This window comes from Balaenoptera ricei, chromosome 4, assembly GCF_028023285.1.
Source record: "Balaenoptera ricei isolate mBalRic1 chromosome 4, mBalRic1.hap2, whole genome shotgun sequence".
NCBI classification, from domain to species: domain Eukaryota; kingdom Metazoa; phylum Chordata; class Mammalia; order Artiodactyla; family Balaenopteridae; genus Balaenoptera; species Balaenoptera ricei.
Window position 1 is genome coordinate 25,077,257 of NC_082642.1, and position 14,447 is coordinate 25,091,703.

The 14,447-nt window shown below is 35.1% G+C and overlaps 1 protein-coding gene across 6 annotated transcripts in view; it reads left to right on the forward strand.

Moving 5' to 3' along the window:
* The window catches only part of NPHP3 (nephrocystin 3), a 43,833-nt gene extending 30,007 nt beyond the window's left edge, over nucleotides 1-13,826 (forward strand). For 2 of the 6 annotated variants that reach the window (XM_059920320.1, XM_059920324.1), the window contains 11 exons: nucleotides 883-977; nucleotides 1,558-1,680; nucleotides 3,059-3,248; nucleotides 3,401-3,642; nucleotides 4,647-4,722; nucleotides 5,936-6,063; nucleotides 6,948-7,188; nucleotides 10,011-10,136; nucleotides 10,720-10,835; nucleotides 11,419-11,595; nucleotides 12,824-13,826. In XM_059920320.1, coding sequence (XP_059776303.1) covers nucleotides 883-977; nucleotides 1,558-1,680; nucleotides 3,059-3,248; nucleotides 3,401-3,642; nucleotides 4,647-4,722; nucleotides 5,936-6,063; nucleotides 6,948-7,188; nucleotides 10,011-10,136; nucleotides 10,720-10,835; nucleotides 11,419-11,595; nucleotides 12,824-12,887 — 1,578 coding nt within the window. In that variant the 3' untranslated portion in view covers nucleotides 12,888-13,826. Of the gene's footprint in view, nucleotides 1-882; nucleotides 978-1,557; nucleotides 1,681-3,058; nucleotides 3,249-3,400; nucleotides 3,643-4,646; nucleotides 4,723-5,935; nucleotides 6,064-6,947; nucleotides 7,189-9,990; nucleotides 10,137-10,719; nucleotides 10,836-11,418; nucleotides 12,412-12,823 lie in introns of those variants that run through there. The other 4 variants (XM_059920321.1, XM_059920322.1, XM_059920323.1 and 1 more) reach the window with 4 other exon arrangements.
* Nucleotides 13,827-14,447: the final 621 nt, after the last annotated feature.

A 14,447-nucleotide genomic window follows, 5' to 3' on the forward strand; every position in this document is an offset into this window, starting at 1 on the left:
GTGGCGCAGTGGTTAAGAATCCGCCTGCCAATGCAGGGGACACAGGTTCAAGCCCTGGTCCGGGGAGATCCCACGTGCCGCAGAACAACTAAACCCCTGTGCCACAGTGACTGAGCCTGCACTCTAGAGCCCGTGAGCCACAACTACTGAGCCCACGTGCCACAACTACTGAAGCCTGTGCACCTAGAACCCGTGCTCTGCAACAAGAGAAGCCACCGCAATGAGAAGCCCATGCACCGCAACGAAGAGTAGCCCCCACTCACCACAACTAGAGAAAGCCTGCATGGAGCAACGAACACCCAATGCAGCCAAAAATAAAAATTAATTAATTAATTAATTTAAAACATTGGCAAACCTCTGGCCAGAGTCACCAAGAAGAAAAGAGAGAAGACCCAAATAAACAAAACAAGAAATGAAAGAGGAGAAATCACAACACATACCACAGAAATACCAATATAATTCTTATCATCTGCAATGCGATGGTTGATTTATACATGTAAACAAATGTAAATGAAGTCTTTCATTTGAGTATGCTGTGTTATATATGCAGGTGTGGAATGTTTGTAATTTCACAGGCTTATCTTTCTCCTTTATTGTATATCACTTAAATATAATTTGCTCTTTTTAGTACTTTTGCAAAACACATTTCAGATTTTTAATGTATTCACTAAACGTTTGAATTGAATTATATTTTGAGTTCTTACAGGAATTCTCATGTCAGTTTATCACATAAATATATACCAAATATTAAAGTATTCTAATGCTCTTTCTATTATACAACTATAAAATTGAAATAATTGTAAATTTCTTTTTACAAATTCATTGTTAGATTGTACAGTGACTTACAGAAAATAGACTGTAATGTTTTTTTTTTCTCCATAGGCTTGGGAAACAGTGAGGCTAGAGTACATGGAAGATCCCACCATTATTTCTTCATATAGGCAAAAGCTAACCAACTATTTCACCATGCAGCTAAGGTATTGTAAATGTCCATGTTGTTTTTCTGTAGCTTCTGCAACACGCTCTACCTCTGTGTCCTTATTTCTCTTTCTTGCGTAACTTAATGTATAAAAATTTCCTTATGATTTTAAAAGGTTAAGCCCTCTCCTATTCTGTTAATGCCAAAAGAACAAAAGATGATTATGTAAGTCAGTCTTTTAATATTATGCTGAAGATTTAAACTTAAGTGATATCAATGCAGGATCATTTTATTATTTTTATTTTATTCTAGTTAAATGGTTTAAGTAGTTTAAAAATATGTGTGTGTCTGTTTATATCTGTGTGTGTATATTTGTGTCTATTGATTTTTTTTTTAATAGTTCAATTTTAGGAAAATAAACTTTAGAGTTTGGTCAGTGGTCCTGAATATCACTTTATTTTCATAGTTAGATTGGTCAAGTTTCTGACTTTGACCTAGTTTTCTCAGCATTAGATTATACTCAGAGTCAAGGATATATCTCAAATGTCTCTCTCCTCCTTTAGCATTTGTTTGTAGCCTTTTGAAGTGATCTCATTGTAGCAATGTATTATTGAATGTTGTCCCTTCTCTTCTAATAGTCAGGACCGAGTGACTTGGAGGAGTGCAGATGAACTGCCTTGGCTATTCCAGCAGCAGGGAAGTAAACAGAAGCTGCACGATTGCCTTCTTAACCTCTTTGTGTCTCAAAACCTCTATAAAAGGTAAGAAACTTATTTGTAGGACATCGTTTCCCAGAAAAACAGATTTAAAGAGTTGTTCAGTGTAACAAAGAAAAAATTTAAAAATTAGTCCAGTTTCAGTGGTAACTGAAGTATAAAACGGTGTGGGAGAAATTTTAATACAATTTGCAAATTGCCACAACATCTACTTTTTCCAAGAGGTAAACAAGAAAGATAGAGTATTGCAGTTTTCATAAAATCAGACCTGGAACGCTCTTGAGATAGCTTTGTATCTTAATCTTTCACTGAAGCAGGTTTAAATCCAGACCACCCAGAGAGGCAGTTCATGATGTCTGCCTCTCAGGGTATTCAAATATTTCATAGTATAGCCTTCAAAACAGACTCGGCTCTACAGAGGATCTGGCTGGTGTCAGAATTTAAAGAAAGGATTACCCTTTTTCATAAATGTCTTTTTTTTTAAAGTTTTTATTTTGTCTTTTTGTCTTTGCCCTATGGCATGTGGGATCTTATTTCCCCGACCAGGGATTGAACCCATGCCCCCTGCGGTGGAAGCACCGAGTCTTAACCACTGGACCACCAGGGAAGTCCTTCATAAATGTCTTATTGTCTCTTCTGGTGTGTTTGAATTTGCCTCTGGCAGAACCACCTTTTTATGAGACAACCTTCTGACCTCTAAGCCCTACGATGGGGTTTTTCTGTCTCACCTGGAAATTTACTCACTTCTCATAATTTAGATGCATAATTTGTTTTGCTTCTTAGTGAACTCTCTCAAATTTCTTTGTTACACCTTATAGATTATTTCTGATCTCCATCCCAGTTTTTCATGATTTTATTTGAAATCAGATTCATCCTTTAGTTTACCAGCTCTCCCATCCTACTTAATACCATCAACAGATGAATAAGCTTACTTTTATCATTCAATTCCTTGATGAAAATACAAAGCAGATATTCTGACAGTTTGCCTGTGTTTCATTAGTTTCTTCTGTTCTGATTTCTATCATTTAAAATAATTTTTGGGTGAACTCAGCAGTTGACTGCATATCATGAAATGTCTAAACAGGATTATGATAGGTTTCCATTGGTGAGTAACCATAATGATATTAATGGTAGCAGCCAACACTATGGAGTACTTGCTACAGGCCATAATCTCCTTACAGTAACACCTGAAGCAGGTGGTGTCGGTGTGCCCCTTCTGCAGATGAGGATGATGAGGTGTAAGAGAGCACACAGCTAGGCTGCTGTGGACTCAGATGGCAGTCCCAGTCTACACCCTTACTTCACTACACTGGACTAGCCTACTAATAAACTATCAATAGCTTGATATGAATTGTGGCATCTTCACTCAATAGTGGGGTTTAAAGTTTCTTTTTCATTAAATTACTGTTATTTGTTGCAACAGAGGACACTTTGCTGAGTTGCTGAGTTACTGGCAGTTTGTTGGTAAAGACAAAAGCGCAATGGCAGCAGAATACTTTGATTCATTGAAGCAGTATGAGAAAAACTGTGAAGGCGAGGAGAGCATGATTTGCTTAGCTGACCTTTATGAAACCCTGGGGCGATTTCTCAAGGATCTAGGCCTTCTCAGCCAGGTAACTTCAGCAGGTAGTTAGAGACTGTGTGGGTTTTCATGTTTACTCTTCTCTCCTTCCTAGGAGTTAATGCAGCTTTTATTTGTTGTGCTAATCAAATCTTACAGCATTTCACTCACTTTAATTGGCCTTTAACCTTTTTCTTCCCCCAGGCTGTGGTGCCTTTGCAGAGGTCTCTAGAAATTCGAGAAACAGCTTTAGATCCAGATCACCCACGAGTAGCTCAGTCCCTCCACCAACTAGCGAGTGTGTACGTGCAGTGGAAGAAGTTTGGCAATGCTGAACAGCTATATAAACAGGCATTGGAAATCTCAGAAAATGCCTATGGTGCGGACCATCCACATATTGCTCGCGAACTTGAAGCACTTGCAACTTTGTACCAGAAACAAAATAAGTAAGATTTCAATTGGTAATTCTCTGGTTTTATGACAGGGAGTTACAGTTCTTAATGTACTTGTGTGGGAGGCTTTGTTTTGTGGCTGTGTATTTTTCCTTGTCCCATATTTTCCTTATCCTATATTCTTTTGAATCCACCATGTTCAAATATTATTCTTGGTCTGGGGGGTGAACAAAAAAGTAGAACTACAAGATTCATCTCTATTTCAAGATGTGCAAAGGATAGAGCATGGACTTTGGAGTCATATAGTTGGGTTTGAAACCGGGCTTCTTCGCTAACTTTGTAATATTGAGTGTACTACTAATACAGGGGGCAGCAAACTGTCGCCCACATGCCAAGTCCAGAAGGTCCCCTGTTTGGGACGTAGAGTTGTAGTGTAATACAGCCACATTTTTTTCATTTACATATTGTCTGTGGTTGCTTCCATGCTTCAACAGCAGTTTTGTAGTTGCAGCAGTGACCACGGGACCCACAAAGCCTAAAATGTTTACTATCTAGCCCTTTACAGAAGAAGTTTGCCGATCCCTAGTATAATAAGCCCTCTGAATGATATCTCTTCCTCTATCTGAAATCATTTGTTTTGCTCAATCATAAGTGATACATATTGGAATTTTTTCTTTTAACTTCTAGAAGTATTTCACACAGATTTTGTGTGATTTTCACATTTCTATTTGACAAAAAATTAACCTGTGTGGAAGCTGATACAGCAAACTAAAGTTTTGGATTTTCATTTAGTTAGATCACCCTTTAGAGATTCAAAATGAGTTTAATCAGTTAAAAACAGTTAAATGTCAGCTACTTGGAGGACTAGATTTGTTTTGTTAGATTTTGTTTTATGAAAGTTTTTGTTAAAGATTTTTAATTCCATATGACTATCACTTCTAGAAATAATGCTGTATTTAATTAGCCAAAAAAACTTTACACTGTTGGTTTCATTTCACTGAAGTATGACACTTTGGACATATGTTTCTTTCGTTTGACTTTTTTTTTTTTTTTTTAAGATATGAACAAGCTGAACATTTTAGAAAAAAATCTTTTAAAATTCGTCAGAAAGCTACAAGGAGAAAAGGCAACTTGGTAATGAGAGATTTCTTTTGTGTTGTGTTTTGAACGAAAAGGAAAAGAACATCTCTGAATATCATAATGTAGACGCATAAACCTCACATATTTAAGAACTTTAGATTTTAAAGTGACTTCTACGGAAGTACTGATTAACATTTTCTTATTTATAATACATGTTTAAATATTAGTATCACTGAGAAGTACAAATTAGTAGACTTTTAAAAAGTGGAACTATGTATTGTGGTAATCGTTTTACACTACAAACATATCATGTTTTACACTTTAAACTTACACAATGTTATACGTCAATTATATCTCAATAAATCTGGAGAATTTTTTTTTTAATTTTTAAAAAGTAGAACTATTCAGTTCATTTAAAGGTTAGATTTTAGAAGATGGACTTAAAAGTTGTTTCAATTCTTTAAAGGGTTGGAAAACAGAATAAAAGAAATTTAGTAAACATTTTATGTTAGATTCAAATGCCAAGAAATTATTACCCTTGAGTGCAAAAAATTTTTCATTTTTCTAAGCTGCTAATAAAATCTAAATATAGCATATTTGTTTGTTTTAACTTAAAATGCTATGTGCAATTTTTTAAATTGAAATATATTTGACATCTAACATTGTATAAATTTAAGATGTACAACATGTTTATCTGATGCATTTATATATTATAATATGATTATTACCATAGCGTTATCTAACACCTCTATCACATCACATAATTATCATTTCTTTTTTGTGGTGGGAATAATTAAGCTCTAGTCTCTTAGCAAGTTTGATGATTTTAATACAGTATTTTTGCTTATATTCGCTATGCTGTACATTTGAGCTCCAGGACTTACTTGTCTTCTAGTTGCAAGTGCTATGTGCAATTTTAAGTACCTGATATTTAAATGTTTAGTAATAGGGTTAATAAGTATATGCATATTAATTCTGTTTCCTAATATTTTTGAAGCACTTTGGGATTCAGTTCATTTTGCTAAAATAATCTCATAATTATTTTCACAAAATAGTTTTTTAATGAATTTAAGAATGTGACGCTACATGGAAGTATATATATTTTCATAAATCATTAGATTAATTCAGTATGATACTTAAAGTAATTGTAATCTACTTGAAAGGGAAAAAAAGGAGAAAGGGTTTTTTCAGAACCCTAGTATATTGCTTCAGAATCAAAGATTGCACTTACTTGGTGATTGTTGTGAATTTCTTGTGTTTGCTCCAGTATGGATTTGCCCTTTTACGTAGACGGGCCCTACAGTTAGAAGAGCTCACGTTAGGTAAGGATACACCTGACAATGCTCGGACCCTCAATGAACTGGGTGTGCTCTACTATCTTCAGAACAACCTGGAGTGAGTACCATGGTGTTAATAATGAAAACAGGTATCCATTTTGTCTCTTAGATACAAAGCTGTTTTACATTTCTATCAAGCTAAGCTAGAAAAAATTGATAGAAACCATGCCAAATTTCATGTATGATATGTTATGAACATGGCCACACTTAACCAGGACCATGACATTTTCTCTACTGTTTCCTTTCACATTGTTTCTTTAGTAACTAAAAAGTTATTCTCTAGCTTCCCTAGTATGTTTTATACGTTTATGAAAAGTGAGTTTGTGTAGATATTGTACATAAGATCTCACATAAGAACAAACTTGGGACTAAAGAATGTAGGTGGCTGCTAGTTTTATTCTTCAGTTTATTTGAGCATAAAGACTCACAAAGGCATTAATATTTATGAGAAAGAGGTGTTTTTGGACTTCTTTGTATGTCAGAAAAATATAACAAATTTGACACTTTGGATACCAGAAAAACACAACAAATATTTAGCCCACTTCACAAAGGGTTCTTTTATTAAAAATTATTTAGTACTACAAAGGGAGAAAGAAAGAATACCAAAATGTTTTGAGTTTGGCCTAGTAATTTTTAAGATATAAAAAATTTGTTTTGGAAACTATTTATGGGTTTGTGTTTTAGAAGTGAAGTGGAGGATTGAGACAATCGTCCAGATACTTTAGGCTTTCACACTATCAGGAAAGCATTTTTAGTTTTTGGAAAAGGGCAGGAAGAGATGAGGGGGTGGGAAAGAGGGGGAGAGGATTTTGAGCTGAATCCTTCATTTTAACTATCTTGGATTTAAGAATAAAAGTGCTTCAGTTCTCCACCTAACTATGGCTAGGGATTCTCACTTCTAGAGAATAAATTGTTTAAACCATTTGTGGCTTTTGTTCATAGAACAGCTGACCAGTTTCTGAAGCGTTCCTTGGAGATGAGGGAGCGAGTTCTAGGACCAGATCACCCTGACTGTGCCCAGTCTTTGAATAATCTAGCGGCTCTATGCAATGAAAAGAAACAGTATGATAAAGCAGAAGAACTTTATGAAAGAGCCTTAGACATTCGGAGACGAGCATTAGCTCCTGATCACCCTTCTTTGGCTTATACAGTGAAGCATCTTGCAGTCTTGTATAAGAAAATGGTAAGTAATCCTTGGCATGCCTACATGTGTTTTATAATATACCAATTAAGCCATAATTGCTATTAGCAAAATAATTTATCTTCTGATGGATAGATTATTTCTATGAGCTTCTAAATCATAGTGATTTAGTTTTTCAACAAGTAACTGAGTAGAACATTTAAAAATATTATTTCATCAAAGATGACACAAACAGATGGAGAGATATACCATGTACTTGGATGGGAAGAATCAATATTGTGAAAATGACTATACTACCCAAAGCAATCTACAGATTCAGTGCAATCCCTGTTAAATTACCAATGGCATTTTCACAGAATTAGAACAAAAATTTTACAATTTGTATGGAGACACAAAGGACCCCGAATAACCAAAGCAATCTTGAGAAAGAAAACTGGAGCTGGAGAAATCAGGCTCCCTGACTTCAGACTATACTACAAAGCTACAGTAATCAGGACAGTATGATACTGGCACAAAAACAGAAATATAGATCAATGGAACAGGATAGAAAGCCCAGAGATAAACCCACACACCTACGGTCACCTAATCTATGACAAAGGAGGCAAGAATATACAATGGAGAAAAGACAGCCTCTTCAGTAAGTGGTGCTGGGAAAACTGGACAGCTACCTGTAAAAGAATGAAATTAGAACACTCCCTTACACCATACACAAAAATAAACTCAAAATGGGTTAAAGACCTAAATGTAAGGCCGGACACTATAAAACTCTTAGAGGAAAACAGAGAACATTCTTTGACATAAATTGCAGCAAGATCTTTTATGATCCACCTCCTAGATTAATGAAAATAAAAACAAAAATAAACAAATGGGACCTGATTAAACTTAAAAGCTTTTGCACAGCAAAGGAAACCATAACAAAACAAAAAACCCTCAGAATGGGAGAAAATATTTGCAAACAAAGCAAATGACAAGGGATTAATCTCCAAAATATACAGATAGCTCATGCAGCTCAATATCAAAAAAACAAACAACCCAATCAAAAAATGGACAGAAGACCTAAGTAGACATTTCTCCAAAGAAGACATACAGATGGTCAACAAACACATGAAAAGATGCTCAACATCACTAATTATTAGAGAAATGCATATCAAAACTACAATGAGGCATCACCTCACACAGGTCAGAATGGCCATCATCAAAAAGTCTACAAACAACAAATGCTGGAGAGGGTGTGGAGAAAAGGGAACCCTCTTGCACCGTTGGTGGGAATGTAAATTGGTACAGCCACTATGGAGAACAGTATGGAGGTTCCTTAAAAAACTAAAAATACAACTACCATATGACCCAGCAATCCCACTCCTGGGCATATATCCAGAGCAAACAATAATTCGAAAGGAGGCATGCACCCCAATGTTCATTGCAGCACTATTTACAATAGCCAGGACACGGAAGCAACCTAAATGCCCATCAACAGAGGAATGGGTAAAGAAGATGTGGTACATATATATAATGGAATATTACTCAGCCACAAAAAGGAATGAAATAGTGCCATTTGTAGAGATGTGGATGGACCTAGAGATTGTCATACAGAGTGAAGTAAGTTGGAAAGAGAAAAACAAATATCGTATAATACCGCTTTTATGTGGAATCTAGAAAAATGGTACAGATGAACTTACTGGCAAAGCAGAAATAGAGGCACAGATGTAGAGAATAAACTTACAGTTACCAAGGGGGGAAGGGGAGGGTGGGACAAATTGGGAGATTGGGATTGACATATATACACTACTATGTATAAAATAGGTAACTAATGAGAACCTACTGTTTAGCACAGGGAACCCTACTCAGTGATCTGTGGTGACCTAAATGGGAAGGAAGTCTAAAAAAGAGGGGATATATGTATATGTATAACTGATTCACTTTGCTGTACAGCAGAAACTAACACAACATTGTAAAGCAACTATACTCCAATAAAAATTAATTTAAAAAAATAAATAAAAATATTATTTCAGACGTAACTGGTTTAGTTTTTAAAAATACATTCTAAATACAAATGCATTTGTCAGCACTCTAATTGGAACTTATTCTTCTATTACATTTCAGAAGTTCTAAAATTCAACCAGGATTAGGTTTGCTGTGTTAAGCTACCAGAAACATAACGAATCACCCAATTGTTAGGACTGAAGGAGGAGTCTCTTATAGCTGGTTAAATGACCATTTTAATTTCATTCTTTCTTTTCTTTGCTTGCAATTAAATGTAACCATTCTTTACCATAGGGTTCTAGCCTGAGTGATATTTGGAGTGTTTATAGCTGCTCTCAAAAAAAAAAAAAAGAGGAGAAGAAAGAGAAGCAGAGAAGTCTGCTTTCATTTAGCACAGTTACAGAGTTAGACTGTATTTAGACTTTGTTTATAGGACCCTTGCTGGTCCTCCTGGTACTGAAGTTGATGTTTTAGTATGAAGGATCCATACTTGCTATTTCTGCCTAACTTTCAAGTAAAAAAGAAATAATTAGAATAATCTGGAAAGGATTTGGTGGAAAACAAGTTTTTATTTTGATGCTATCTCTAAATTATGTATAGTAGCAAACATACTTTTTACTTCATCAGAAATAGTAATAATGGATGATACTAAAGGACTTTCTGAGTTATCAAAGAAAATGTTTTCATATTCAATGTAGCTGTACTTACATGTTCTATTAGATGTCAGTTATCTATAAACTTAACCATTAAACTGGGAGGAAATGCTTCTGAACTTTTTTCCTCAAAATTACTTTTTAATATAAAGTTGTATTTATGGAACAAGCTCTGATCAGAAAGTATTTATTGCTTTAATATTTTTGTTAGATTTCACTTTTGTTTTTTAGGGGAAACTTGACAAAGCTGTACCTTTGTATGAGCTGGCTGTTGAAATCCGGCAGAAATCCTTTGGCCCAAAGCACCCTAGTGTAGCTACTGCCTTGGTGAACTTAGCTGTTCTTTATAGCCAAATGGTAAGTTCCCACACTGTAATTCTTTATAAGTGAATGGTTTTAACGTATGAAATATAGGTAAACATGTATTAGATATGGCACAGTAAAAATAATTAAAGGACATTTAAGGTTATCTACTAATGCTCCCTTTAATACTTGAGAAATTATTGAAGTTACATTTGTAAGATAGTCCCTTCCTCTTAGTGTAAAACACTGAGTGTTTAGTTCATTGCATAGGCTTAGTTTTTTTAAATTCTGGAGACTCCCTACATCTCTATATCTAATATTGTTCTTAAGCTCTATCATTTGCCTGTGATGAGTGAAAAACAGGTATGGTACCCTGTGGGCAAAAACAGGTTTGTGCTTATATAATTGGATTAATGTCATTGGTTACCAAGCCGAGTCTAAAACTGAAGTTTCTGACTTTTTATTATACTGCTTCTCCCATTATTATTCCTAAATTAATCTGTTTATCCACATCTTGTAGGAGGATATTAACTTTTTAAAAGTGCTTACCCAAGTAGGTCAGCTTAGTCTAGAATACCTTAATAGTAATTTCAGAAACGCAGTGTGTTCAAGTGAGCATTGTTTCTTTTTTAATAAGAAAAAACACATTGAGGCCTTGCCGTTATATGAAAGAGCATTAAAGATTTATGAGGACAGCCTGGGTCGGATGCATCCTCGAGTTGGAGAAACATTAAAAAATTTAGCTGTGCTTAGGTAAGAATTTTTCACTTTCCTCATGCAGCCAAAATCCCTTTTAAAACATCTTTGACTCATCATAGAGCACAAAATATTTATTGCTGATATGCTTTTTCTTGTAGTGGGAGGGGTTGTTTTGGGTTGATCTATATACTTCAAGAGATACTGAAGTAATATCCAGAGTGGAATGAAGGTGACATGATCTATTTTGTAGAGGAGTGTATCATGGCAAATAGTGAAGGACGGTTTACATTTGCATCTAACTGGTTCTAGGGTAATCTGGGCAATTTGCTGTCCTCAAAGCTGATTTACCATTAAGTACATGTTGATTTTTGCATTGTGTTTATCTCAGGATGCTAACTTTCCTTAGCAGTTTCACTGCATCCATTACAACATAGTCTTAATGGTGCCCCTATGAGACACTTAACAGCACAAGACAGAAAGGAGAAGAGTTTGGGTATTCTGTTTTATTGGCCTGCCTGAATGAATGCACTGGAAAAAATGAGCAATTATTCACAACTTGTTTTTCTGTATCCTATAAGGTCATCTAGAATTGTTAAAATGTTATATTCTCATTTTGAGAATTTTTTTTGTCTCAAAGCTATGAAGAAGGGGATTTCGAAAAAGCTGCTGAACTATACAGAAGGGCAATGGAAATAAAAGAAGCAGAAACGTCTCTTTTGGGTGGAAAAGCTCCCTCCCGACATTCATCAAGTGGAGATACGGTTAGCTTAAAAACAACCCATTCTCCTAATGTTTTCCTTCATCAAGGACAAAGGTAATAGCAGCAACTGCAATTCATTGCAAATGCAACTTAGGATAAAATAATTAAGAAACATTTGGAACATTAGAATTTAAAACTTATAAAAATAGTTTTTAAGAAAACTTATTTTTGTGTGATTTAACTGATATTTGTATGAAATTGTATTGGACTATATTGAAGTTTGAGTCATGATTGTTTTTAGTTGTTTAAAAGAATGAATTTTCCTATTGTGTGGGAACCAAGGATGTAGACACATTAGAATCCTAAGATGACGTGAAGAGTTGATCATGGAGAGTAGACTGGTCTCTGTTCTACAAGAGCTGGCAAAGCAGCTAAGACAAGGGGTTCAAGAATTCCGTGATTCTTCTCCTCTCTCAAGTTACTTTAGCCTCATCGTTCCTCATCTTGCTTTTCAGCAGCAGTCTGGCCCAGTTCTCTACCTCAAAGAAAAGTTTCAAGGAGTAAAGGGATAATGTTGGCGGAAAGTATGAATTGTCTTCTGTAAAACGAACTAGTAATAGGAATCTCTGACTGCTACATTTTGTTTATTCTACCTTTTCATTCAGCAGATTGGGCCAAGCCCTCTGCTTTCCGTGCTCTCTACACTGTATATTGCTTTTACTGTGTAGAATGTACCTGCACAATCTGAAGTCATTAATGCAGTAACAGGTCAAGCTCTTTGGCATTCTTTGACCTTTCCCAAAATATGGACATGACCTTCTTTCTTAAATGGCCTAAATCTATCATCTCTTCATTTATCTTGGACTCAACTTAGTTGGCCATTTTATACTGAAAATTAAATATTTTTATAGATTTTATAAATATTGCCAATTTGGGGTAATGTTTTATACCATTTATGTATTTATAAATAAAATCTTCAATATTAATACTTGTAAGATTCCAACATGTATTAATTGTAAAGGTGAAAGATGTAATAACCATATTTTACTGTTTTAGAATAAAAGTGGAATTTCAAGTTCTCTTTTTCCCACTCCAGTTTATATTGGGGTGGCCAAAAGTTTCGTTTGTTTTTTTCCGTAAGATGGATCTAATAACACTTAGTTGTCTTTAACTTCATTCGAAACAATGTTGTTAGATTGTATGTGACAGCTATCATATCATCAGTGTGCATTTTAAAAAAGATTTATCAAAATTGGTGAATTTTTGTGTAGCCATTTTAATATTGAAGATGATGGAAGAAAAAAAGCAACATTTTCAGCATATTATGCTTTATTATTTCAAGAAAGGTAAAAACGCAACCAAAACGCAAAAAAGGATTTGTGCAGTGTATGGAGAAGGTGCTGTGACTGTTTGAATGTGTCAAAGTGATTTGCGAAGTTTCATGCTGGAGATTTCTCGGTGGACTATGCTCCATGGTTGGGTGGACTATGCTCCACGGTCGGGTAGACCAGTTGAAGTTGATAAGGATCAAATCGAGACATTAACTGAGAACAATCAATCACATTATACCACGCGGGAGATAGCTGACATACTCAAAATATCCAAATCACTGAAAATCATTTGCACCAGCTTGGTTATGTTAATTGCTTTGCTGTTTAGGTTCCACATAAGTTAAGTGAAAAAAACCTTCTTGACCATATTTTCGCATGTGATTCTCTACTTAAACGGAATGAAAACGTTCCATTTTTAAAACAAATTGTGACAGGCGATGAAAAGTGGATACTGTACAATAATGTGGAATGGAAGAGATTGTGGGGCAAGTGAAATGAACCACCACCAACCACACCAAAGGCCAACCTTCATCCAAAGAAGGTGATGTTGTGTACATGGTGAGATTGGAAGGGAGTTCTCTATTATGAGCTCCTTCCAGAAAACCAAACAATTAATTCCAACAAGTACTGCTCCCAATTAGACCAACTGAAAGCAGCACTTCATCAAAAGTGTCCAGAATTAGTCAACAGAAAACACATTATCTTCCATCAGAATAACACAAGACTGCATGTTTCTTTGATGACCAGGCAAAAACTGTTATAGCTTGGCTGGGAAGTTCTGATTCATCCACCGTATTCGCCAGACATTGCACCTTCGGATTTCCATTTATTTCAGTCTTTACAAAATTCTCGTAATGGAAAAAATTTCAATTCCCTGGAAGACTGTAGAAGGCACCTGGAACAGTTCTTTCCTCAAAAAGATAAAAAGTTTTGGGAAGATGGAATTATGAAGTTGCCTGAAAAATGGCAGAAGGTAGTGAAACAAAAGGGTGAATATGTTGTTCAATAAAGTTCTTGGTGAAAATGAATAATGTGTCTTTTTTTATAATATAATAATACAAGAGGATTATATTTATATAATTAAGAAAAATGTTGAACATTACAAAAAATACTAGAATGTTGTCAATATTCACTGAGTAGTTTGCTCAACTTGAGCTTCAGTGACTCCGTAGGATTTTGGTTAATGTTCTCTAAGGCTTGGCTACTCAAGGTGGTCTGTGAACCAGGATCATCAGTGCCACCTGGGAGCTTATTAATTCAGACAGCCTCTCCCCAGATTCATATGCACATATGTTTGAGAAACAGTGGTCTAATTCTAAGGCACTAGAGTGGTGACTTAAAAAAAATGAGGTAGGATCTTACAAAATGAGCATCATTCTTCCCCCTTCTGGGAGAAATTCAAGAGGGAAAAAAGAAGATAAATATAACCATAACACATCTTTCTGGTTATGGCCAGCTGTGAAAGGCACAAAGTAATTGAATTTACAAATATACCAGCTGTGAAAAGAACAAAGTAACTGAATTCAAATATACCAGACATTGATTTTAGAATTAATCTTTTAGAGTTTAAAATTTGGTTATTTAGTGGTATAAGAAATTTAACACACTATAAGTAATATATTAAATTTAAATGCC